The sequence below is a fragment of the Peromyscus eremicus genome, chromosome 10, assembly GCF_949786415.1.
Source record: "Peromyscus eremicus chromosome 10, PerEre_H2_v1, whole genome shotgun sequence".
NCBI classification, from domain to species: Eukaryota; Metazoa; Chordata; class Mammalia; order Rodentia; family Cricetidae; genus Peromyscus; species Peromyscus eremicus.
The window spans coordinates 43,965,317-43,992,683 of NC_081426.1; the positions used below are offsets into that span (position 1 = coordinate 43,965,317).

The 27,367-nt window shown below is 38.1% G+C and overlaps 1 protein-coding gene across 1 annotated transcript in view; it reads left to right on the forward strand.

Moving 5' to 3' along the window:
* LOC131920626 (cytosolic beta-glucosidase) overlaps positions 1-27,367 on the forward strand; it is a 140,180-nt gene that overhangs the window by 38,097 nt on the left and 74,716 nt on the right. Inside the window, exon 2 of the mRNA XM_059275046.1 lies at positions 21,796-22,023. Within this exon, the coding sequence (XP_059131029.1) occupies positions 21,796-22,023 (228 nt within the window). The remainder of the gene's footprint in view (positions 1-21,795; positions 22,024-27,367) is intronic.

Genomic DNA, 27,367 nt, shown 5'->3' on the forward strand with positions numbered 1-27,367 from the left:
GAAACATTTCCTCTCACTACTTATCCTCCTACGAATTTATTATTCTTCTGAATTATTGAATTAGCTGCTGTGATTGTTAATCTTGATTCCAACCTGAGGGATGCAGAATCACCACCATGATCATGCTTGGTCTTTTATAAGGATCTCCAAATAGGATTTCTGTGTCAAGCCTAAATCTGCAATGATCTTGTCTCAAGAGAAGCAGCCCAATAGCACCTACAAAAAAATCTTAAAAAATTGAGACAACAAAGAAACCCCCAGAGGGGAAGGGCAGGTGACAACCCATGGGGAGATTGGCATGATCAGAAGGGAAGAGAAGAGCTGTAAGCAGCATATAAAAGTTAGGGAAGTGACGTGGATAGATCCTTCATGATTGCAGAAGATGCCAACCCTGCCACCACCTCTATCACAGACTTCTGGTTGTGAGAACAGTGGGAATATAAATTTCAGTTGTTTTAAACAGCAAACTTGGTCATGATTTGTTACATTGGATCCAAAAAAACAAATATAAAATCTATTTGCCATCTTGGAACAGGTGCTGTGACATGATACTTGCTTCATTACCTCAGCCCATTCTGAGACGTGAAATGAACACACAACCTCTCCTTATCTAGGTTCTGTGCCTACAGGGGTCCTGACTCAGCTGCAACTTCTCTCCACTTCCTCTTCCAGCCCTTATCTTTGCCTTTACCTCCTTTTCTTTTATTGGTTCTGGATTCACTTGTCACAAGTCCAGGCTCCCACCTGTCACTTCCCTTAAATTGGGGAATGCACAGCACAGCTCCAGGTGGTATATTTGAACTCTGGATTTGCTTGTGATTGCTCCCATAGCAAAATTCCATAGACAGGGAGCTATCAGCCACAGCCGTTTGTTTCCTTGTTCTTCTAGGGGCTAAACGTCCAAGATGAAGATGGTGTTGGCAGGTTTGCTTTTCCTGAGGCTTACTGCTTGGCTGGCAGATGGTCTCCTCCACACTGTCCTCACACAACCTTTTCCCACTCCGACTACCTTTTTAAACTAATTAACTCCTTCTGAGCCTTAACTTTACATAAAGGCATATTTTAAACTATGGAGGCTTAGGATTTCAACACACACATTTTGAAAGAATACTATTTGGGTGTATAAATGCTGCCTTCTTAGGTAGAGGGTTTAAAACTACCTTCCTGACTTCTTCTGGACACTGGATTCATGCCATGCTGACATGATCACATCAAGTTTTCCTTCAAGAGAACTGTCTCCCAAACATTAGCAATCGCCAGTTTTGACATGCTTGTAATCAGTCCAGGAACTGGGAGCCCTCTTTTTGAGTGTTTGCAATTGGGTCTAGCATCACAAACAATGTTTTCACATTGGTGCTGTTGACTTTGCATTTGGTCATCTGCTCCATGGGAAGGGGATTACTTACATCCATGTTTCTCAACTAAATATTTAGTAATTCTTAGTATCATTCCTCGTCTTACTTTTTTTTTTTACTTCTCTCAGTTCAATAAAAGAGTTATCTATTTAAAAGTATCATGTAGGTATTTTAAGTAGAACAATGAAGGGTTAAGACAAGAGAGGAATAAAGTGCACTAAACCAAATGAGTTATACTTCTTTTTTTTTTTTTTTTTTTTTTTTTTTTTTTTTGGTTTTTCGAGACAGGGTTTCTCTGTGTAGCTTTGCGCCTTTCCTGGAACTCACTTGGTAGCCCAGGCTGGCCTCGAACTCACAGAGATCCGCCTGGCTCTGCCTCCCGAGTGCTGGGATCAAAGACGTGCGCCACCACCGCCCGGCCGAGTTATACTTCTTTTAATTTGGTAGCCTACAAATTACTCATGAATCTCTAAACTCAATAAATACCCATCTTAATTTCATCAATTTTAGTGATAGTTTTTAATTTTTAAAAAAGAGACAATATTGTAAATAGAATTCAGTTACAGATGTGTATATATCTGCGCTTTGTGTGTGTGTGTGTGTGTGTGTGTGTGTGTGTGTGTGTGTGTGTGTGTGTATCTTGGGCGCACAAAAGGGGAATGACAGATTTTACATGAATAGTTGAATAGTTTCCTTATTCAATCTTTGCTTGCAAAATACTTGAGAAGAGTTTGGGACATTGTATCTCATGAAGTAAGGCTGTAGAATTGTCTTGTTTTATAGGTGGCTACCTGTACCTCAGAGCTATGAGCTCAGGGACAAAACTGAACTGTACCCCTCCCCATCCATTAAGTTTCACAATGACATGAAACATCAATGACTGAGCTTGAGTATTTCAGGAGCAAATTGATTTCTGTGCACAGGCCAGAGTCTGGTCTGGGGAAAACTGAAGAACTTCATTTCTTAGCCAATACACCTTGAGGGTATCACTTGTCTAGGACAAGTCCTGGTTGTGCAGTTTCTTGAAATACTGGGTTGATTGCACAATCGTAGTATGGTGTCCTGGAATGTTGCTATCTCTCAATAACAGTGTGAGATATGGACAAACCTTCTCATTCAAAATAGAGACTTTTAAAAGTCTGATAGTAAACTCTTCAATTGGAGAAAAGTATATCTGACTTATTTATTTTCATGTGCATGTATCGTATGTATGCAGTTTATGTGTATGTAGTATATACACTGGTATATACACATGCATGTGTGGAAGTACGTATGCCTGTGTGTTCATGATTAGTGGGCCAGTGGAGGATGTTGAGTGTCCTGCTCTGTCACTCTCCACCTTATTCCCTTGAGACAAGGTCTCTCTCTAAACCTCGAGTGTGTTTCATCTAGACTGGCTGGCGAGCCCACTTTTTTACATGGATCTAGGGATCCGAGCTCACGGCCTGATGCTTGTGTAGCAAGGGCTCTTACCTACTCATCATCTCCCCAGACCTTCTTTATTTAATATTGAGACAATCAATGTCTTTCTCTGTAGTCCTGGCTGAAACTTGTACTCAGTGGTATAGCCAAAGATGGCCAGAAATCCTTGAAATCCTCCTGCCTTCCCCTTCCAAGTACTGAGATTACAGGGATGAGTTGCCATGCCTGGCCAGAAGGTACATTTTTAAAGCATATATCTCTCCATAGTGGTTAGTTTTCAAGTTTTTGCCTTTCCTTAAGACAGTTTCAGTATACATTTGACTTAAATGCATTTTGTCTTAATTTCCTATTTAATATAGGGTTTAGTTAGAACCTTAAAGAGTGTTCTGAGTGGATATATTGAAGAAGGTGCTATGCAGGCTTACTATTATTTTTTGTTTGTTTTCCTTCTCCATTTCCTTTATTCAGTTTTGTTTACTTGTCATGATCTGTGACTCTTATTTGAGAACGGTTTTTGTTGCATAACAGTTTAATTTCATGTGTATAAATTGCATGTGAGTACTCCCCCATATTCACGAGTGCATGCGTGTACATGCACACACACATGTACAAATGCACACATGCATGTACATACCTATATACAACAGAGAATAACATAATCAAGTCTCTGTCAGTTTTTGTGAGACCCTCATGTGTGTCAGTAGAATTTTCAAAATATCACTGTGTTTCAGTACTCTATTATTAGATTCATAAAAGTTCTTGCCTCCTGAGTTGTTTTGAGGGACTATAGCTTATTCATATGAAATATCACTATATATCAAATGTAATGGCCTTTACGTCTGTTGTTAGATATCCTTAATGTTGCTTAACCTGCTTTATTTTTGTTGGTATTTGTTACATTTTCTCTTAATGCTTACCTTTGTTAAAACCAATCTATTTATCAAAATTATAGTTTTTTTCACTACCATTGTTTCATAGAATGTTTCATTTTCTATAGAAATTTCCTCTCTTGTGTTCTCAAATGCCATAGATTGTTTTATTCTTTCATTTGTATTTTCCTATCTAGAGAGGAGTTCCCCTGTGGAGGTGCTGTTGGCACCATACCCGGCTATGCTCATGTTTAAGGTATCTACTTCATTTTGGCAGGTCTCTTTATTGACTCTCCCACTAAATATTGATAGCACCCCAGTTGTTGGGGAACCCAGACATTCCTTTGTGCATTTCGCTTTGCCTACCTAGGGTGTCATATCATGTTGAACTACAAACAGTACTCATCAATTGAACCCCATTCTTCTAGTTTTTCCTCTTTAACCCTTTGTTTTTATCTCTGTAATGTCTATACATAGTACTGCATGGTGAAGTGAGGACTGGATACCGCTCAACAAGACAAAGTGTTTCATTCCATTTCTCTGCAGTTTTTATTTGTGGCCTAAAGACTATGCATTTTAATTTTTTTCATTGCTTATTTTAGTAGTATTTACATCTCTGTTTGTAAATGGCATACATTTTTGACTATTATTTAACTTTCTGTTGACTGTACAACATTAACTGATTATACAAGGTAAGTTTTTGTTTTCTAGTTTGTTTGCAAACTGACTATATTACATTCACAAAGCCAACATCTCTGTTTTTTCTAATTTGGTTAAAGAACAAATTTTGTCTAAATTATTGCTTCATTTTTATATTTCACTGTGCAAGCTGAGTAACCAATGCTCTGTGGCTACATTTTTAAAATAGGTTTTGCTTTGTCTGAGAGTTGATAATTCTCTGTTGTCACTGTTAGCTTCCTTTTGTGTAATCCTTTCAGTAATTCATTTCCACCCTACCTGACAGAAATGCTGATGGCATCTCAATATTTTCAAACACATTACATACTTTATCAATTCATTTTTTATGTTGCTCTTGGTAACATTCCTTCTAGAACCTTCCATCCTCTTATAATATGATAAAGAAGTGAGTCCTGTGTGGTATGGTGATTGACCCTGTGACTCTGAATGCAGAGTCCTTCTGGGTCAGCTTGGGTTGCAAGTTCTGCTTTTAGATCAAGCAATGATTAATGACTCCTGCCACGAAGTTTCACAAAAAATAGCTATGCCTAATATACTTAAAGGATGCTATTTTTAAAATTAAACATTTTTTTCACAACTGAATAACTTGTGATGGCAGTCAGTTGGATTTTCAGGCATATTTCATCTTTAAATTAAATCATAACTTGCTTACAAATATGAAGATGACTTTTGCACATTCTTGAAGCAATAAAGCAGTAAACATCAACATCCATATTTTGTGTAAAGTTTGGCACATGGAAAGCATTTTACCTAGCACATGGTATTACCATATATCATCCTTGTTATTGGACAGACAGATGAATCAGGAAAATGTGAACCCTGCCTGGACTAGATTTCAAAGCACAGGAGGCAAAGATGTTAAAAAATAACTCTGGTCCTATATGTTGTTTGTATCCTAGGTATCTAGAGCAGGGCATAATTATGGGAAGAAAGGAGTATTCCTGAGGAAAGTGGTAAAATGAGGCCACTTTTGGGTGTTGGGGGAAGGATGTACACATATCTGCATCTCATTTATTTTTTACTTGAGATCATTTCCTTTGTGCATAGGACAGAGGCTTATACACATCTTTGACTTCTCAAAGGATATTGTTGTAGCAATAATAACAGCAATGTGGTGCCATCTATTATCACTTCTTTTTTATTTTTTTGCTTTTTGAGACAGGGTTTCTTTGTGTAGCTTTGAAGCCTTTCCTGGATCTTGCTTTGTAGACCAGGCTGGCCTTGAACTCACAGAGAACCACCTGCCTCTGCCTCCCAAGTGCTGGAATTAAAGGCATGCACCACCACTGCCCAGTCCTACCATCACTTCTTATAATTCAGGAAGCCTCACAATACCAACCACCCTAGCCAAACCATGCATTCTTGATTATACAGATATATGCAACTATTGCTGTTTAGAACATTTTCTACATGTACACTATGGTATAAAAAGTATGTTGCTGTGGAACAATCTTTGTATGCTGTAAATATGTTATTAGCTCTCATTGTTAATAAAAAGCTGACTGGCTAATAGCTGGGTGGGAAGAGATTGGATGAGACAGCCTGAGACAAAGATAATGCTGGGATAAACGAGTAGCCAGTCAGCTGAAGAACAAGTGGGACACATAAAATGGGATAGAAGTAAAAGCCACGAGCCTCAGGGCAGCACATAGATTAATAGAAATGATTTGAGTTGTATGAGCTAGTCAGTAACAAGCCTGAGCTATCAGCCAATCATTTATAATTTATATTAAGTCTCCAAGTCAGTTATTTGGGAAACAGCTGCCAGTTATTTAGGAGCAGTTAGTTGGGACAGGCAACTTCTGCCTATAGCATGTGATAGAAAGAAGCTAAAACCCCAAACTGGTCATGGTTTTTAGATATGTAGTTATTGTTCACTGTCTTGAGCCTAGAGTAGGAGAGGAGAGCTAACATGTGCAGCATGTATTGAAATCCATCATGCTCACTAGTGCTTTGACTATTGCAGATGAACTAGAAAGTCTGTGTAAAGTAACTGTGCTTTCATAACAAATACAGAGAAGTTATATGAATCATAAGCCAGAGAAAGCACAGAGGCTCACTCATACCTAGCTGTGGGACCTCTGCAATTTCTGTTATATATTGCAGCCTTGGATGTCATTAATGTTAAATATCAAAATTTTAAATAAAATTTTATTATATTTTATTTATTTGTTGTTTGTATGCATATCCTATTAGTTACTTTTCTATCACTGTGATAAGACACCATGACCAGGGCAACTTACAGAAGAAAGAGATTTCTTGGGCTTGTGGTTTCACAGAGTTAGAGTCCATGAAGATGGGTTAAAGGCAGCAGGTGGCAGGAGTAGAAAGCCGAGGGCTCACATCATGAACTGCAAGCATGACACACAGAGAGCAAACTTGAAATGGCAAGGGTCTTTAAACTTTCAAAGCTCATCTCCAGTGACATACTTCCTTCAAGGGTCACGTCTCCTAAGTCTCCCAAACAGTGTCATCAAAACGGGGACCAAGTGTTCAAATGCCTGATGCTATAGGGGACTGTAGGTGGAGATTTTCTGTCGTGCAGCCAAATAATCACTCAGAGGCTTAATATTAATTACAAATGCTCAGTCAGTAGCTCAGCCTTATTGCTAACTAGCTCTTACATTTTAAGTTAACCCATATTCCTTATTTATGCTCTATTACATGGCAGGACCTTTATTAGCATAGTATGTTTATCTCCTGCTCCCTCTTTGGTTTGGCTGGTGACTCCTGACTGTGCCCTTCTCTTTCTCAGCATTCACAAATTGGTTTTCCCACCTAACTTTATCATGTTCAGCTATTGACCAGTCAGCTCCTTTATTAAACCAATCTCAGCAATCAATCTTCACAGTGTATAAAAGGATTATTTCACAGCAGGAGACATTCTCATTGTGTGTGTGTGTTGTGTGTGTGTGCGAGTTGTGTATGTGTGTGTGTGTGTGTGTTGTGTATGTGTGTGTATATATGTAGACAGGAGTTCATTCTCTTCTATCATTTGGGTCTTAAAGACTGAACTTGTGACTTCAGGCTTAGCAGTGAGTGCATTTACTACCTCAGAGACTCAACATTTCCCATTTTTGTTGAAATTCCTTGTAATTTTTAATAGGATGGAAATTCAAAAGACAATTTTATTTTCTTCCAAATATTATTAAAGAATAAACATTTCTGGTTGAGAATATTACAGTATTGCTACCTGATGCTTGAGCTCATAGCAGCTCCTTTCTCTAGGCACTGTAAGCACTGTATGGGAATCATGAATCAACTTTTCTCCTTATTAGCTACTGTGAGGACTAATACTCACCTTTCCACAAACACCTACATCAATATGCTTTTTCTTGTGTAAGTCACCTGACTCTCAATAGCAGTATCAACTCTTGAGTATACACTTTTGATTTTTGCCTCATGTTTTCACACAGTTTAATAACTCTGTCTTCATGCAGCCAATATTTGTTTGTACGATAGTGACAAAATTGTGAGTTTCTCAGAATGGCATGGATATGTAAAACTTGTTAAAAGTATAAATACTGAATAAAACTAACTCATAAAGGAAGATTTTATATTTTTCCATACTTACCCAAGTAATAAGTAACAAAGTCAGACATTTGCTCTGCTGGGATTGCTATAGGCAGATTGGCATATCACATTTTGATATTCATTGGTATCTGCTGTACAATTTTGGGAAAGTCACTCAGTCTATTTGTTCTAGTTTTCTATTATTATTGAAACAATAATACTCATTTTGAAGAATATTCATACTTTTAAGGATTATTATGAGGAATAAAAGAATGGAATAAAAAATAAGATATTGGTATAAGGTTGACCCAAAGCTAATGCCTAACAAAAGACCTGCTATGAACAATGAAATGTGTTATAAAGTTGGTTTTGTTAGATTCACAATAGTTGAAATGAAATTTATAACATATGTGTATTTAATAAAAAATATTTTAATAGTCACCATATTTTCACAACCCTATCCATTATTTGTTTTGCTCAGGTATTCACTCAAGTGAATTTTACATTTATTAACTCTTGGATTTCTTTATGGTTTTACTAGAGGAAACTGTAGCTAACAATCTGTTACCACTAATCTTACACAGAGAAAATACATTCTACATACATTCAAAACTTGCTTATATTGTCTTACTTTAATATGGGGGGCTTGATGCAGGTTGGTTTGTACAGATGGAGTTCATTTACTCTTACTCTTATGTAATCTTTTATTGTATACATAGTTTATAGTTTATTTATTTATTGTCTGGACAAGGAAAATTTGAATTGCTTCCAGAGTTTTCTTTGTTCCTACTATTTATTTATTAATCTTGAGCTTCAACCATAACTATGTGTATCTCTGTTTCACTTTGGTAGACATTTGGTAGTATGTGAATTACTAATTTGTGCAATGCTATTTGTTTTTTTCACACTTATAGATGCTTTTATTTTTCTCTCCGATGGATACTCTGTGTACATTCCCACTGAACAGCACCCCCTTCAGTGCCTGATAGTATCCAGCTTTTACGTGTCTGCCAACTGTGGGTGTAGAATGATGTCTCATTCTGATTTTTATCTATTTCCATTGATTTATTTTTTGACCTGTAATTTAGATTTTATTTAATTGTTCATATATGAAAAGCACAGATTTCAGTAGTATTTGTAGTTTCAGGCATCTGCTAAGCCTGAAATATATATATCCTCATGGATAAAGGCTAATCAGATCAACTTTCTAACATATGGCATTTCAAGGGTTTGTCAGTAAGGATGTCCTGAAGTGTAGTTAGTCATTGGGTCTAAGGAGGAGGGTGGAATAGCTCTCTGAGGGAATTTAGCTTATACTAAGTTTAGGTATAAAAATGTATAATTTTTAGGCAGGAATTGTATTAGGTTGTTTGGGATGCTATAACAAAATGCCCCAGAATGAATAGAAACTAATTTCCCAGTGACTCTATAAGTTGAGAGTCCAAGATCAAGGTGTAGTAGGTTGAATTTCTTCTGAGGACTCTTCCCTTGGATTCGAGATCGATGATTATTACTGTGCCTTGTGTGTGTGTGTGTGTGTGTGTGTGTGTGTGTGTGTGTATGTGTGTTTGTATGTGTGTGCACACCTTTGCTGTGTCTTTATGTCTCTAATTTCTTTGTCACATGTGACATCAGTTAGACTGCAGGAGGGCCCACTCCTGATAGCCTCATAGAGTTATGGTTTTAACACATCTCCAAATCCAGTCCCATGCTCAAGGACTAGGGGCTACAACACATGAGTTTTTGATAATCTAACTGAGCATCTAGCAGGGTGACTGTGGAAGAGGGAGAGGTTGGCCTAGGTGATAGTGATGGGCAGGGTTAGATGAGAGAAGGCCTTGGCTATCAGGGCTGGTTTACACTTTAGGACTTACAGGTGCCTGGTGCTGGTTTTTGACCTGGAAAAGCTCATTGGAATGCAAACAACCTCAGCTTCCTGACCCCACACTCTAGCCATTCTGGAAGGCATGTGCTCTTTCAGGCCTATGGACCCAGGGCTGGTCACTGGAATCATGCTCCAAGAAGAGGTCAGCTTTGACTCTCTGCCTGGGCTGTATTTCCCAGCTGGGTTGGCCCTGGGAGCTTATCAGAAACTTTCTAGAACTTCCACTTACCAGAGAGAGCTACACAAAGCCCATGCTGAGCAGGGTTTTACATAGGGAGGAAGAGAAAAATCAAGGATCAGACTTCTGCCTTTAGTAAACTCCTCATGTCTCAGGAGGCTCAAGACCCTATACTGCTGTCCTGTGTTCACATTTCCCTCCCTCTGCCTCACTGTGTACTGTTTTCTTTCTCTAAAATGAGGGTCAGACTAATACCACTAAAGGCCTGACCCTTCAGGTGCCTTTACATTCTGTAACACAGAGGAAGTGGTTATGGGGGAAGACATTTCTACTCTGAGTTGAGATGCCCCAAACTCTATCTCCTAGCCAGAGTGAGAAGGCTTGGGATCTGCTTTTCTGAGGCATGGAATACTGGCAGGGTGATGTATTGGCTGGTTTTCTTATTTCTTTTCCTCCCCTCTTATTGAAAACAGATTTTTTTGAGATAGTATATCATGATTACAATTCCCCTCCTCCTACTCCTTCCAGTCCTTACCTACCTCCCCTCACATCTGGATTCACTCCCTTTTTGTCTCTCATTAGAAAACAAACAGGCTTCTAAGTGATAATAATAAAATAACATAAAATAAAAATCTAATAAGATAGAACAAAACCCAAAACATTGTAACAGGAGGAAACAAAGAACAATAACAACAAAACAAGGAAAAAAGCCTAAGAAAGGGCACAAGAAACAGACAGAGATGCAGAGACCCCTCTTTTACACCATTAGGTATCCCATGAATACACTTAACTGGAAGCCATAATATATACTCATAGGGCTTGTAGAGTAATAGGAGAGAGAGAGAGAGAGAGAGAGAGAGAGAGAGAATGTGTGTGTGTGTGTGTGTGTGTGTGTGTGTGTGTGTGTGTGTGTGTGCAAAATAAGACTTAAAAAAGCCGTGACATGACAGTGTAAGACAAGGAACCTCCAAAGATAGTATTGAGTTCATTTTGTGTTGACCATCTACTGTTGGGCATGAAGCCTACACTAAAGAGTAGTTTGTTTCCCCAATGAGATTCTTTTGTAGAAAACTAAATTTTCATTTGCAAGTGGTTATCAATTGGAAATAGCTTCTGTATTAGGAATGGGATTATGAGGTCACTTCTCTTTCAGTTCTAGGATCCTATCTGGTACATAGCCATGCAGGCCTTGTTCAAGCAATGGGCATACTTTCCTCTTACTCTATCTACATCCTCCTCAGCATGGGCTGTCATTTGTTTTATTGACCTTAGCTATTCTGATGGTTGTAAGATGAAATCTCAAAGTATTTCTGATTTGCATTTCCCTGGTGTCTAAAGATGTTGAACATTTCTTTTAGTGTTTTGCAGCCATTTGAACTTCCTCTTTTGAGAATTCTGTTTAGATCTTTACTCCATTTTTAAATTGGTCTATTTGTTTTCTTGATATTCTAATTTTTAATAGTTTTTTTTACATATTATGGTTATTAGCCCTCTATTGAATGTGGAGCTGGTAAAAATCTTTTCCCATTCTGTAGTCTGCTGCTTTGTCCTAATGATGATATCCTTTGCCATACAGAAGCTTTTCAGTTTCATGAGGTCTCTGTTATTAATTGTTGATTTTAGTGCCTGTGCTAATGGTATTCTGTTCAGAAAGTCTTTTCCAGTACCAATGAGTTCAGGAATATTCCTCACTTTCTCTTTTGTTAGGTTCAGCATATGTAGCTTTATGTTCATGACTTTGATCCATTTTTGAGTTGAGTTTTGTGCAGGGTGATGAATATGGATTTATATAGATTCTTCATGCAACCATCCAGTTTGACCAGCACCATTTGTTGAAGATGCTGTCTTTTTTCTAGTGTGTATTTATGACATCTTTATCAAAATGTAAGTGTCCTTAAGTATGTGGATTTATGTCTGGATCTTCAGTTTGATTCCATTAACCAGTGTGTCTGTTTTTATGCCAATACCATGCTGTTTTTATTACCATATCTCTGTAGCAAAATTTGAAGTTGGGGATGGTGATACCAGCAGGTCTCTTACCATTCAGGACTTTGTGTGTGTGTGTGTGTGTGTGTGTGTGTGTGTGTGTGTGTGTGTGTGTGTGTTTCCATATGAAGCTGAAAATTGCCTTTGAAGATCTGTGAAAAACTGTGTTGGAATTTTGATGGGTATTATATTGAATCTGTGGTTTGCTTTTGGTTGGACGGCCATTTTTATAATATTAATCCTACTAATCCATGAGCATGAGAACTTCCATCTCCTGATATCTTCTTCAATTTCTTTCTTTAATGTCCCAATGTTTTTATCACACAAATCTTTAACTTTCTTGCTTAGAGTTACCCCCAAGATATTTTGTATTATTTGAGGCTATTGTGGAAGGTGCTGTTTCCCTGATTTCTTTCTCAGTCCATTTGTCATTTATATATAGGAAGGCTATTATTTTTGTGAGTTAAGTTTGTATCCACCTACTTTGATGAAAGTGTTTATCAGCTATAGGAGTTTCCCTGGTGAATTTTTTGGGTCACTTATGTATATTATCATATTATCTGCAAATAAAGATATTTTTGAGTTATTCTTACCTAATTTGTATCCCCTTGATCTCCATCAGTTTTCTTAATGCTCTCACTAAGACTTTAAGAACTCTATTGAATAGGCATGGAAAGAGTGGAAAACCTTGTTTTGTTCCTGATTTCAGAGGAATTACTTTGAATTTCTCTAAATTTAGGGTGATTTTGGCTGTGAGTTTTCTGTTCACTGCCTTTTTTATGTTGAATTATGTTCTTTGTATTCTTAATGTCTCCAGAATTTTTTACCATGAAAGAGTATCAGATTTTGTCAAAGGCCTTTTTTTGCATCTAATGAGATTATTATATGGTCTTTGTCTTTCTGTTTGTTTATATGGTGGAATGCATGTATTGATTTAGCTATGTTGAACCATCCTTGCATCTCTGGGATGAAGCCTACTTGATCATGGCTGATGACCTTTTTGATATGTTCTTAGATTCAATTGGCAAGTATTTTTTTGAGTATTTTCATGCCTTTGTACATAAGGGAAACTGGCCTGTAATTCTCTTTCTCTGTTGGGTCCTTATGGAGTTTGGGTATCAGGGTAATTGTGGTTTTGTAAAATGAATCAGACAATGTACCTTCTGTTTGTATTTTGGGGAATAATTAGAAGAGTCTTGGCATCAACTCTTCTTTAAAAGCCTGGTAGAATTCTGTGCTAAAATCATCTAGCCTTAGGCCTTTTATTTATTTATTTATTTTTGGCTATAGACTTTTAATTATTGCTTTTATTTCACTAGAGGTTGGTTTAAATTGCTTACCTGATCTTGATTAACTTTGGTAAGTGGTGTGTATTGAGAATATTATCCATTTCATTTCGATTTACAATTTGTTTGAGTACAGAACTTTAAAGTATGTCCTTATGATTTCCTGAAACTTCTCAGTGTCTGTTATGTCCCCTCTTTCATTTCTAATTTTGTTAATTTTTATATTTTCTCTTTGCCTTTTAGTTAATTTGGATAAGGGTTTGTCAACCTTAATGATTTTCTCAAAGGACTAACTTTTTGTTTCATTGATATTTTTTATTTTTTGGTTCTATTTTATTTATTTCATCCCTGAATTTTATTATTTCTTTCCATCTACTCTTTTTGAATGTGATTTCCTTTTGTTTTAGAGCTTTCTGATGTGTGATAAGTAACTAGTACAAGACATCTCTTTTTTTTAAATGTAGGCACTTAGTGATTTGACCATGCCTCTTAGAACCACTTTCATTGTGTTCCATAAGTTTGGGTATTCATTTTTTGTTCAATTCTAGAAACTCTTTGATTTTTTTTTTTAATTTCAATCTTGACCCATTTTCTCTTCAGTATAGAGTTGTTCAGTTTCCATGAGTTATTGTTTCTGTTGTTGTTGATATCCTGTTTCAATACATGGTGGTCTGATAGGATGTAGGGTGTTATTTCAGGTTTTCTTGTATCTGTTGAGACTTGCTTTATGTCTGAGTAAGTGGTCATTTTTGGAGAATGTTTAATGAGGTGCTCATAAGAGCGTATATTCTTTTGTTTTGAGGTGAAATGTTCTGTAAAAATCTGTTAGGTCCATTTGCTTTTTATATTATCTCCAGTATTTCTGTTTAGTTTTTGTCTGGATGACTTGTTTTGCTGAGCGTGTGGTATTGACATCTCTTACTATCAGTATTTGAGGGTCAGTGCGTGATTTAAGCTATAGTAATGTTTCTTTTATAAACTTAGGTGCTCTTTGGTTTGGTGCATAGGTGTTAAGAATTGCAGTGTCTTCTTGGTGGATTTTTCTTTGGTGTATGTAGTGCTCCTTATCTCTTCTGATGAGTTTTGATGTGAAGTCCATTTTATCAGATACTAAAATAGATACATCAACTTGCTTCTTGGGTCCATTTTCTTAGAATATCTTTTTCCATCCTTTTACCCAGAGGTGATGTGAATACTTGATGTTGAAGTGTGTTTCTGGCATGCAGCAGAAGGATGGATCCTGTTTTCACATGCATTCTGTTAGTTTGTGTCTTTTTATTGGGGAATTGAAAACATTGATGTTGTAAGTAGTGTTTGTTTATTCTTGTTATTTTGTTGTTGTGGTGTATGTGTTTTTCCCTTCTTTTAATTTACTGGTCTGCCATTATTCCTGTGTTTTCTCAGGTGTGGGCAACCTCCTTAGGTTGTGGTTTTCCTCTTAGTGCCTTCTATAGGGCTGGATTTGTATTTGGTTTTTATCATGGAATGTCTTATTTTCTCCATCTATGGTAACTGAAAATTTTGCCACGTATACTATTCCAGGCTGGTATCTGTGGTCTCTTAGAGTCTGTAGAATGTCTGTCCAGGACCCTCTGGCTTTTCAAGTATCTATTGAGAAGTCAAGTGTTAATCTAATAGGCTTAACTTTATATGTTACTTGCTCTTTTCCCTTACAGCCTTTAATGTTCCTTTTGTTCAGTACATTTAGTGTTTGGATTATTAAGTGCTGAGGGTAATTTCTTTTCTGATCTAGTCTATGTGGTGCTGTGTATGCTTCTTGTATCTTGACAGGTGTCCCCTTCTTCAGGTTAGGGAAATTTTCTTCAATGATTTTGTTGAAAATATTTTCTGTGCCTTTGACCTAGGTTTCTTCTCCTTCCTCTAGTCCCATTAATTTTAGATTTGGTCTTGTCATAGTGTCCCAAATTTCCTGGATGTTTTGCACCAGTACTGTGGGATGTTCTGTATGGCAAATGTGTTGCTCTGATTGGTCAATAAATAAAACACTGATTGGCCAGTGGCTAGGCAGGAAGTATAGGCGGGACTAACAGAGAGGAGAAAAGAAAGAACAGGAAGGCAGAGGAGTCACTGCCAGCCGCCACCATGACAAGCAGCATGTGAAGATGCCGGTAAGCCACGAGCCACGTGGCAAGGTATAGATTTATGGAAATGGATTAATTTAAGCTATAAGAACAGTTAGCAAGAAGCCTGCCATGGCCATACAGTTTGTAAGCAATATAAGTCTCTGTGTTTACTTGGTTGGGTCTGAGCGGCTGTGGGACTGGCGGGTGATAAAGATTTGTCCTGACTGTGGGCCAGACAGGAAAACTCTAGCTACACACCAGGATTATTTTTTTGTAGAGTTTACACTTTCTTTAACTGAGGTATCCATTTCTTCTATTGTGTCTTCAATGCCTGAGATTCTTTCTTCCATCCCTTGTATTTTCTTAGTGAGGATTGCCTCTGAAGTTGCCAATTTTTCATTTCCAGATTTCCCTCAGTTTTTTTTTATTGTTTTATCTTTTATTGATTCCATTCCACTTTCAGGTCTTTAACCATTTCATTCATTTCCTTCCACTGTTTGTGTTTTCATAGATTTCTTTTAGGAATTTATTAATTTACTCTTTAAGGATCCCTGTCATATTCATAAAGGCAATTTTAGGCTCTTCAACTTATGCTTCAGCCATGTTGCAACATTCAGAGTGTACTGTGGTAGGGTTGCTGAGCTCTAGTGGAGATACATTGTCCTGGCTGTCACTGTGTTTTTATGCTGGCATCCAGGCATCTGGGCTTGGAATGATTATAATTTTAGGTGCTGATCTCAGGTCTTGTGTTTGTTACTTGGGTGTTTTGTTCCATGGTTTCTGTTGCCTCTTCTGGTTCTCAGTAGAGTGTAGTGGCTGTGTGTTTCCTGGTAGGGAATTGTCCTGGGATTGTGCTAGGTGTGGCCACTAGCTGTTTGAGTAAAATGGGTTTCTAGGTATTGGGAGCTGATACTTAGGAATGGGGCTGGACTGGGAGTAGGGTGGCATGAGATAAAGAAGTCCACAGGAGGGAGGAAAGAAGGGTTTTCTACCAGGATGTGCTTAGTCCCCTGGGAATTGGGCAGAGAGTAAGGAGAGGACACAACAGGTAGTCTGCTACTGACTGGGGATGGAACTGGGGGGTTGGATTTGAAGGACAGAGGGTAGCATGAAGATCTAAAGCTTGCCTACCTGCTTTCTGCCTACTTGCTTCTCTGCCAGGCTTGGCTGGCAGGTGATCTCTTACATAGGAAACAAACAAACAACAACAACAATAATCCTCACTAAATATATGTTTTCTCTTTTAGGAAGAAACTATTAGCATATTTTGCCTACTTTTCTAGTTTGCCTCAGTTTTTAAAAAATATTCAAATATAATTGTGGACTTGGCATTTGGGGCACTGCTATTTTTTACTTAGGTACTTTTGAAATTTATTTTTATTTTATTTTGGTTTTTAGAGACAGGGTTTCACTGTGTAGTCCTGGCTCTCTTGGCACTCAGTTTATAGAACAGGCTGGCCTCAAACTCAGAGATCTACCTGCCTCTGCTTCCCAGGTGCTGGGATTAAAGGTGTACGTCATCACCACCTGGCAGTATTTTCATTAGGTGCATTTACGTTTGTCATTGTTATATTCTCTGGATAAACTAAGCTCTATAATATAAAGAACCGACATTATGCCTGGTAATTTTTACCTGGAAATCTACATTGATATTAATATAGTGATTCTTGTTTTCAGGGTAATGGTAACATTGTATGATATTTCTATCACACCACTTTAATTACTCTTTCACATTTCTCTTTAAAGTAAATTAATTTCCCGTGGCTAATCTAAAGTTGTGTTTTACAGTTTCATTCAACATGATAATTTCTGTCTTTCAAGTAGGTTGTTTAGATTCATTTATATTTAATAATATATTGACATGAGTAGAGAGAGACTGACTGAACATCTATTTTTTAAGATGTCCCAAACCAAAGGGTCTCCTAGCTATATTTATTTAAAAGTTGAAACTTAAAGATCTGAATTACAGAACGCCAATATCAGAGCCATAGATTTCCTTAGGTTTGCATATTTAACATTCGATATTTTTTTGTAATTTTTTAAAATTTTCTTTTGTTATTGAAAATAGATTTTTTTTTTTGTCAAGTAATATATCCTGGTTATGGGTTCCTGTCCGTCTACTCCTCCCACTTCCTCCTTGCCCCCCATGCCATCTGGATCAACTCTCTTTCTGTCTCTCATTAGAAAAAAAATAGGCATCCAGGGACCATGTTAACGCAAGAGGCCTGTGTGGCCATCTGAAGCCATGAAGATGTTCATGGTCCACACTGCCACCAAGGGCCATGTTTTGGTCTGTGGTCCTACTGTAGCCAGAGGTTGTGTTGATATCTGAGGCCTGTGTTAACACCAAAAGCCAAGCAGATGTCTGTGGTCTGTGCTGCCTCCTGAAACGATGTTGATGTCCTAGGGTCATACTGCCGCTGGAGACCATGTTGATGTCCATGGTCTGTGCTGCCGCCTGAATGTCTGTGGTCCATCTTACTATTTGTTTTTTACTTCTCCCATCTGTCTTTTATTTTCCTCCTATTTTTTGAGTATTTTTAGGTTACATTTTACGATTTCATTTCATATTCTTTGCAGGTATATTAGCTATAATTTCTTATTTTGTTACTTTAGTATTTCCTTTAGGGATTTTTACAGTACATATCTTTTGTCCTGTCACCATTAAATGATATTATACCACTTCATATATAATCCAAACTTTTTAACTACAGTCGGTTCTTATTTCTCCTTTTCATGCTAATGTTGAAATACCATTCACACTTATATATGTTAAAACCCTCACAAAAGCCCGAGTCATTATTCACTCAGCCTCTAAATCACCCTTCTCACTTTGTGTTCTCACTTCCTGTGAGATACATAATGCATTTAAAATATATTTCCTAATTTAATCCAAGAGTTATAGGTATTTAGAATATGGTTCAGAATATATGTTCCACATGGTAATGTTAGTCCTCTTCACTAAAGGACAGGCACAGTTTCAGACCAGACATACTGCAATTAGGAGAAACTGAATTATTAAAATCACCCAATCAGCAGCATTTGTGTTGGAGCTGTGTTGGAGTAAGTGCTGCCTGCTCTCTGTTCCTGACAAAGCTTCCACTGTAATTGTTAATTCTCAATTCAAAGCTTCATTTCTCATAGATGTATTATACATTTTGATGTGTCTCATCTGAGTAACATATAGAGAATTAGCTGGTCCTCTTCAGGATCTTTTTGTCTGTCTATGTGATTATCAAAGCTTCTTTAAGTCATGTTAGATGGATCATGTATCAAAAATATACCTTTTAGCCTTTATACATGGAGTAGTGGGGCATGGTGTATTCCATCTTCATGATTCTGAAACATTATGACTAAGATCAGTATGGTCTAGTGAAAGACCTGGACCTCAAAGATCCAGATACAAATGGCACTCTTACTACTAATGATGGTGAACTTAAGAAAATATCAGTGATGGGAGCCCAACCTTTATTGGTCCATAACAAATCCTACTGTTATGATTCATGAGCTGTTGGTTAAATACAGCCAATACTAAAAATAAAATTACATAAACTCATAAGTATGTAATTCATAGTAAAGCTAAGCTGGTAAACACAAAATCATAACTTATATTTTACTATTACATATGCTGTGGATATTTTGTGGCTTCCTGTGCATGGAGAAGTTTAAGGTGTATGCTACTGCTCATTTTTTCCCAACTCTGCATTGCATAATACCCCATAGGTTGCTTGAAACTGGCCACAATGCAGGTATTTACACCAGAGGTATAGGTATCTGCTAAAACTCAGTGTCTGATTTGTCTTTTTGTTTGTGGTCCAGGCCTACGTAAGTGATAGAGAAAATGTTAGCAATGCAGCTGGAAGTCAAGTCTTTCCTATCTGTGGCTGGTACATTGTGAGTAGCACAGAACACTGAGGAAATAGTCTGCTGTATAAAATGCTTATCTAACTCAGTAAAGAAATACTGGTGTCACGAGCAAACGAGTCAAGTTCTAAAACTTTTTTCTTTTCATTTTGTCTGTTCCTTTAACTTAAAATATCAATCAACAGTCATGAGAGAACTCACAGCCTTGTCAGGTTGCAACCATAGCATGGCTATAGGTATGAGAATTTGACAAAATGAAAATGTTCTATCACAATCAGTTGGTGACAGGAAACTTACTGTAAGGGGCATTGTGTATTATTATTTGTGAAGTGTGTTCATATATCCATTGATGATATACTTCCACGTATTTATAAACACAGCCAACAACAAAGTATTAGCCAGCACTTACACTGCTTAAATTCTCTCAGATTAAGACTCTTCATTTATTAGTCCAAGTGGTCAATCCATAAGAATGATACTGGAAATTTATGTTTTCATTTTTGTGACTCTTCCACCTGCAGCCTTTTATCATTCTCTCTAAGCCCACAGACAGACATGACAGGTGTGGCAATGGCATCTTTGTGTAGGTATTAGTACCCTACCTTGATATATACAGTCACTTTTGCTTTTGTCTGACTCCCCCCTTTAGTGATTCTTCTGTCTCCTCTTAGTTACTTCCCATCATTTCTTTTATTACCAATGCCCTCCTTTTAACAAGCTGGAGACTACAGTTGATTCTGTTACAGCTAGTCACATGTGAGTCCACAGATTCCCAGTGAGGACCAGAGGTTCCTTGCTGTGGGATGTCGTTCTGTATGCTGTGAATATGTGTTGCTCTGATTGGTTGCTAAATAAAACGCTGATTGGACAGTAGCCAGGCAGAAATTATAGGCAGGACAAGCAGACAAAGAGAATTCTGGGAAGAGGAAGGCTGAGTCAGAGTCACCAGCCAGACACAGAAGAAGCAAGATGGCAAGGCAGAACTGAGAAAAAGTGCCAAGCCTCGTGGCTAAAGATAGGTAAGAATTATGGGTTAATTTAAATGTAAGAGCTAGTCAGTAATAAGCCTAAGCTAATGGCTGAGCAGTTATAATTAATATAAGCTTCTGAGTGATTTTTTTATAAGTGGCCATGGGTCTGTGGGGGCTTGGTGGGACCAGAGATACTTTCCGGCTATATTTGGAGTACCAATGTAGGGCTCTCAAATTTCCATAGGCCTAAAAGAGTTTAAAAGGAGCTTCTAAACACACAATAATGGAGCCAAAAACAGCTTTCTACTTCATGTCTCATGTGGGTTGCGATATAGAGATGCCATCCCACCATCCAGGGAGTAACATGTAATAGCATTCAGGTAAAGTCATGGCACACGTGGTGACATATAGGTTAATAGAAATGGGCTGAGTTTAGTTATAAGAGCTAGCTAGCAAGAAAATTGAGCCATAGGCAATGGCCATGCAATTTGTAATTGATATAAGTCTCTGTGTGTTTACTTGGGTCTGAGAGGCTGCAGGACCAGGGGGAACACAGAAAAACTTCCAACTATATGCCCTTGTCACTGCTTTTTGATCATACTCTTTCTTATAGAGACATTATAATGAAATATTTTAGGTTTGTAAGAGGGAATATAGATCATGTAATAGACATCCATCCATATGTCTTCTGTCATGTTTAAGGAGAAACACATAGGGAATACCCTTGAAGATCCTTGTATTTCTCTCTAATTCTACTTTCCCTTTCTCTCCACATCTAAGCACTAACCTAAATCCATCATTTCCAGATATACTCTAGGCTCAGGCTTCATAGTTTGTTTTACATGCTCTCAATTATACAAAACATAACAACCCTGTTTTATATATATATTCAATATATTTCATACTTTAAATCAATTTTAAGTTTATAAAATTACCAAGCAGAAAGAAATCTCCTCTGACTTTACCTCACAATTGGAAAATAAATTTTCATTTGTCTTTCCTGAGTTTCTGTGAAGGCCAGGGCTTTTATATTAGCAGTTTTACAACTGATAGTTGGAATTGGGTAAGTTACTCAACAATGTGCACAGCATAGTCCTCCTGAGAATCTCCTTCACTAGGCATAGTGCTTGATACAAAACATCTGTTTAATTAATAGAAGTACAAACAAACATATTTTAAATCCTATTATCAACAGTGGAAGTTCTTTGTGTCTTTCTACAAATAACAGGCTGGACCATTAAAGACATCTCTGTCAGAAATAAAGGAAAATTGGTTCAAGTGTAGGCAGCAGAGATAAGGTCTTCAGACTCTGATAAGCAAGGACAAGATTGTCAGTCACCACCAGGAGTAATGTTCTCAAAGCAACAAAGCTTGCAACTCAAAGACATTCGTAAGCTGGGGACTGCCTCTGTTTACCGGCTGAGAGAGCTTCAGATAATGAACCATGAAAGCCTGCTATGCAAGAGCACTATGCAATAAGTTTTCATTTGCTACTAGTCAGCTTTAGGGATCAAGGACAGTTAAACACATAACCCACTCATGCATGTTATTTTAAAGGCACATTTTAAAGTTATAAATATGGTACATTGAGTTAATGAGGTATGTTCTTTTGGTGACAAATATTTACATTCCACATATGCCTCTTGGTGTCAAGACACCATTTCATTTTCTTTCTTTTCTCAGGAGGCTGGGATGCAGATGGAAGAGGCCCTTGTGTCTGGGACACATTCACCCATCAGGGAGGAGAGCGAGTTTTTGAGAACCAGACTGGTGATGTAGCTTGTGGCAGCTACACTCTGTGGGAAGAAGATTTGAAATGTATCAAACAGCTTGGATTGACTCATTACCGCTTCTCTCTTTCCTGGTCACGTCTGTTACCTGATGGGACGACAGGTTTCATCAACCAGAAAGGCAAGTGTTTCTTAAAAATAGAAGGTTGCAGCTTTAATTCAAGGTTACTGCTGCAGTCTGGCATAATTAATCCAGCATGCTGTTCTGCAGGGCAGCTTTGAAAATCACAAGTTTTCAGAGTGATTATAGGATAAAATTTTTGAAATGGGTTTGCATTAGCTTTCTCAATAATATTTTGGTTTGCCTGGGCTCTTGAACTGTTGGAGGAAGGAGGGGTATATTGGCAGGGAGAAGGCTGGAATAAGGGTTTTATTCATGTAAGATGTTACCTCAGTGAAGGTGAATTCCTAAAAGCTGTTGTATTAAACTACTTTTGTAGTTATGTCACCCATGAGGAATTATGAAAGCCCTAAAGAACCTGAAAGACTTAGGAGAATTTCAGCTGCACTGCGCTCCCAAAGACAGCAGAGGGCTTAGTCCCCAGCTCCCTGGAGCGCACTTAGTTGAGACGAAGTGTGAAGCATCCGGTGTATCATCACACACTGTGTGTATTGGTTTCTCTTGGCATCACTCAGTGACTTAGTTTCTCCATGAGTAGAAAGGAATGCCACAAGAGTTTACACTTCAGAGAATTATTAAAGATTACATGGAATAATTTTGTGCTTCATATAGTACCTGGCCTATCATAGACATTTATTAAGTGCTAGCTATTCTTATAATGCATAAATAAAAGAAACATTGACTTCTGCATTGGATGCCTTACTTAGGCATTTTAACACCCATTTTCTCTCATTCTCAAACCAATAAGGAAGACACCATGATCATATTTTATAGATGTGGATGTCCAAGTCCACCTATTTGGCAAATAGATCTGAAATCTAAACTTATGATCTAGCTACATTTTGTATAAATAGACTTGGAATCTTGGCCTGGGGACCAAATCTGGCCCACCACCTGTTTTTGTAAATAAAGTTTTACTGGAGCACAGCCATGGCCATTCATTACACATCATCTATAGTTGCTTCCCTACTGCAATGGCAAAAGTGAGTAGTTGGGGTGGAGAGCATATGGCCTACAAAGTCCAAAATGTTAACGATCTGGTTCTTTGCAGGAAAAGTTTGCCAAGCCCATATTCTACAGCATATGGCTCCTAACCACACACCCTTTATTATTACTTGGTCCTGGAAAAGAATTCATGCAACTCATAGAAGAGGTACTAGATCAAGCAAATGAGGTGTGCTGAGTGTAAGACTTAGGGAGCAACCCGTAAACACAGGATGGACAATTGCATGACCTGAGAGTGGCTCCTCTCTCTATGTCACCAAACTTTCCACACTCTCAGAGCCTGCATAATGCCATGTGTAAGTTACCTAAGTTAGTAATGCAACAACTCATTACACTAGTTCCTGCCTGTGCTTGGGAATTTGCAGTGTTTGTCTCACAGGAGACTGGCTATTTCCTCCTTGTGAAATGTATCTACAACCACAGAGGCTTGTATGACACGATGGACTTTAGGGCTGGAGCTCCCCAAACAGGAACAACTCAAGATAAGGAGGCCTATTGCTGAATTCAGGAGACAATAATCAAATTGAATGTAGAATTATGGCACATCATTGATTGTTTTTATTTCTGACTTTGAACAAGAGGTGATATGTTGGTCAGCTCAAAGATGAACCCATATTTTCCTATCTTACTCACTCAACATCTCTGCCTTCTTTTTTCTTTGGTACCATGATACCTCAGGCTCTAACAATTGACTCTGAGTGAGCTCACTGTCTTGCTTCTTTCATCTCACTGGTTGCCAATTGTACTTGACTGTCTTTGTGCCTTTGCAACTGTTAGCCTTCTCCCTTACTCAGCATCCTTCTAGCCCTCACCTGTTTATTATTTTAAACAAGGACTTTTTGGCACACACAGACAGATTTGCCTGCCTTCTCCTTTTCTGTCCTCCAGTCTTTCCTATAAATACAACCACATCAACTTTCCTAAAACTTGGTCTAACTCATAGTAGGCTGGGTCATCTCCTGCTAAAACAGAAACTGAAAAACATTGTTTTCATTCTTTCAAGGCTCAGTAAGAAATTTTCTTCCTCCTGTATCATTCTAGATTCTATTTGACTTAGTTTTAACTCACTTCTGAAGCCTTCTAAGGTGCCATTTTCCCTGGTGTATTTGTATGAAATCTCCCAAACACACAAGTTACCACCACTTATTAAACATAATACACATCTTTTACATTTGGAGGAATTTGCTCACACTCTTCTTCATGCTTAGAATGGCCTTTCTTTAACCCCCAATTACATCTGCTGAAGGCCTAACCTCCCATTCAGGCTGAGCATGAATGTTTTTTTTGCTCTAAAATCTCCATCTGTTCCAAGGAGAAGATAATCTAATCTGTATTCTCTTTCTGTCTCTCTCTCTCCCTCTTTCTCTCTCTCCCTTTCTATCATCTATCAATCATATCTATCACCTATCTATCTATCTATCTATCTATCTATCTATCTATCTATCTATCTATCTATCTACCTATCTATCAATCATCTACCATCTCAAAGCACATGCAAAGCTCATAGCGCATGCAAATTTCTCATGCTCTTTACTATTACTGTTGAGAGCACTTTGTATTTAATTCCACTCAGAGTATATTGAGTATGACTTATGCCTAAAAGACTGTGCTATGAACTCACAACACAGATGGAAGGGAATCCCTTGAATTGCTTATATTGTGAAGGGCAGATAATTCTGTCTGAAGAGCTCTGAAATCTAGTCTACTGCCTTCCAGAGAAGGATGCTGTGGGATGTCCCGTATGCTGTGAATATATGTTGCTATGATTGATTGATAAATAAAACACTGATTGGCCAGTAGCCAGGCAAGAAGGGTAGTGTAGGAGGGACAAGGAGAGAGGAGAATGCTGGGTGGAAGTAGGCTGGGGAGGGAGACGCTGCAAGCCGCCAAGAGGAGAAGCATGATGTAAGATACTGGTAAGCCACGGGCCATGTGGCAAGGTATAGACTTATAGAAATGGGTTAATTTAAGATATAAGAACAGATAGCAAGAAGCCTGCCATGGCCATACAGTTTACAAGTAGTATAAGTCTCTGTGTGTTTACTTGGGGGACACAAGTCGGAAAGATTTATCCCAATTGCCGATAGGCTGGGACATAGGAAAACTTCAGCTACAGAAGGATTTAGTAAATAGTTCCTTAATTTATTAAGGTCAGTAACAATCATAAAAACCACTGAGTACAGTGATAATCTCCTTTTATTGAGCAGGTAGTACATGTCAGTCAGTGTGCCAAACACAGCACTTACTTTTGCAAATTTATGTTCCTATTAGGCCCATGCATGAGAGGCCTCCATAACATGGGCCATGGGCATAAGGCTGGGTTCAAAATTTCCAAGATGACAAATTTGGTTATTACTGAGTTCAGCTTAGATCTGCCATCAAAATCCTAGTGCTCAGTATGGAGTGCACCAAAAACCATGCAAAACCACCTGAACTCTGCTGTAATTTTGCTCATTAAATAAGTAGAAGTTCCATGTTACCAAGACTCTTTCCATTGGTGGAGTTTCCAATGAGCTTCCACTTGGATGGTACAGAACAAAATGATAATAATCTTCAGAATTGTGACCACCACCAGGGTTATAAGACAGCCCTACCATTCTCTCTCTGAACTTCTAGGATCCTGAGGCCTCTTACTGAGGTCTTCTCTACAACTAAACAGGCATTCCAAGTGGAAGTGAGTGTGTGTGAATACTTCTTTCATTATCTTGGTTTATCATAGTTGATGAAGATATTAATATATTTTGCTACAGAGAAAACTGACCCAGACCCACTGTGGTTTTTAACTCATTGTATGACACATGATCTTCTTTTTCTCTCCAAATTGCCCAGATACTGAAGATATTCTCTCTCTCTCTTTTTTTTTGTTTTTGTTTTTGTTTTTGTTTTTTTTTTCAAGACAAGGTTTCTCTGTGTAGCTTTGTGCATTTCCTGGAACTCACTCTGTAGCCCAGGCTGGCCTCAAACTCACAGAGATCCACCTGCCTCTGCCTTCTGAGTGCTGGGATTAAAGGCGTGCACCACCACCGCCTGGCTGAAGATATTCTCTCTTAAGACTTATTTATTTATTCTTTGTGTTGCACAGAGGCAAAAGTATGTGTATATGTACATTTATTTACATGCTTGTAGAGGCCAGCAGACAGTCTTTGCATGCCTTTTTTTAGGCTCATTACCCTCCACCTCCCTGTTTTTGAGAGAGGGTCCCCTTTTGGCTAGCAACTCGCCAAGTAGCCCAGGCTGGCTGGGCTAGCCAGTGAACTTCAGGGATCTTCCTGTCTATGTCACATCAGCTCTGATATTATAAGCCTATTCCATTACACCATACTTTTAAAACTATTGTTTCTGGGAACTGAACTCAGGTCCTCAGGCTTACAAGCCAAGCACTGTACAGGCTGAACAATCTCCTAACTTTTACCAAGGTTTTTAGCTAAAGAAGTATGAAGCTGTACCAATATATCAAACATTGAGAGACAACTTAACACATACAGAAGTTTGTGGACACACTGTGAGTCAGTGATCCAAGAGCAGGGAGGCAGAGAAACTGGAACATTGACATAGAGGCACAAAGGTTGCTGGAGTCAGTTGAGTGACCTGGGGGTGGTGAGGACAGACTCTTGCCAAGCGCACTTGGTGATCACCTGGCCATCACACACAGTTCTTTTTGTGTTTGGCCTCAGTCATAGCTGATGAATAATCTGAAGTTTCTTCTGAACAAGAAGGCACAGGAGGTGCTTACAGGAAGTGGGATTTCAGCAAGCGGCTGCTCATTCTTGTGCAGTGATCTGTTGAAGAGATTGGAATGGTTTAAACTCAGAAAGGCCATTGTGTGCCACCCCATTTAAACATTTTCTCAAAGAACATGTAAAGATTAAAACAAAACAAAACAAAACAAAACAAAACGTTCTTACTGTTGTTGCCCAGGAACACAAGACACTCTCTCTGTCTCTGTCTCTCTAGGTGTCTCTGTCTCTCTCTGTCTTTCTGTTTCTATCTCTGTCTCTCTCTGTCTCGGTCTCTCTCTCTATGTTTGACTACCCATTCCAAAGTTTGATTATGGGACATTTGGAACCTTGTAAAATTCTATGTTCTCAAACTGGGAGAATATTTTACAAAGTAAGATTCTAGCATAGCTTTTCTTTTTCAAATGTCAAATTTTCAGGGTTTAACAAGAAAAGAATGAGTTGGCAACTGAAGTCACATAGCTCTGTATTTTTCAGCTGTCTAAGTGCATTTTCATATCTGCCACAAATGTAGGTTTTTATGGGATTGCTAGGAGACACAAGTCTCGGAAAGGAAGGAAAAAATGTGAATATACGTGCAGAAGTTCTTGTTCACTTAAGAC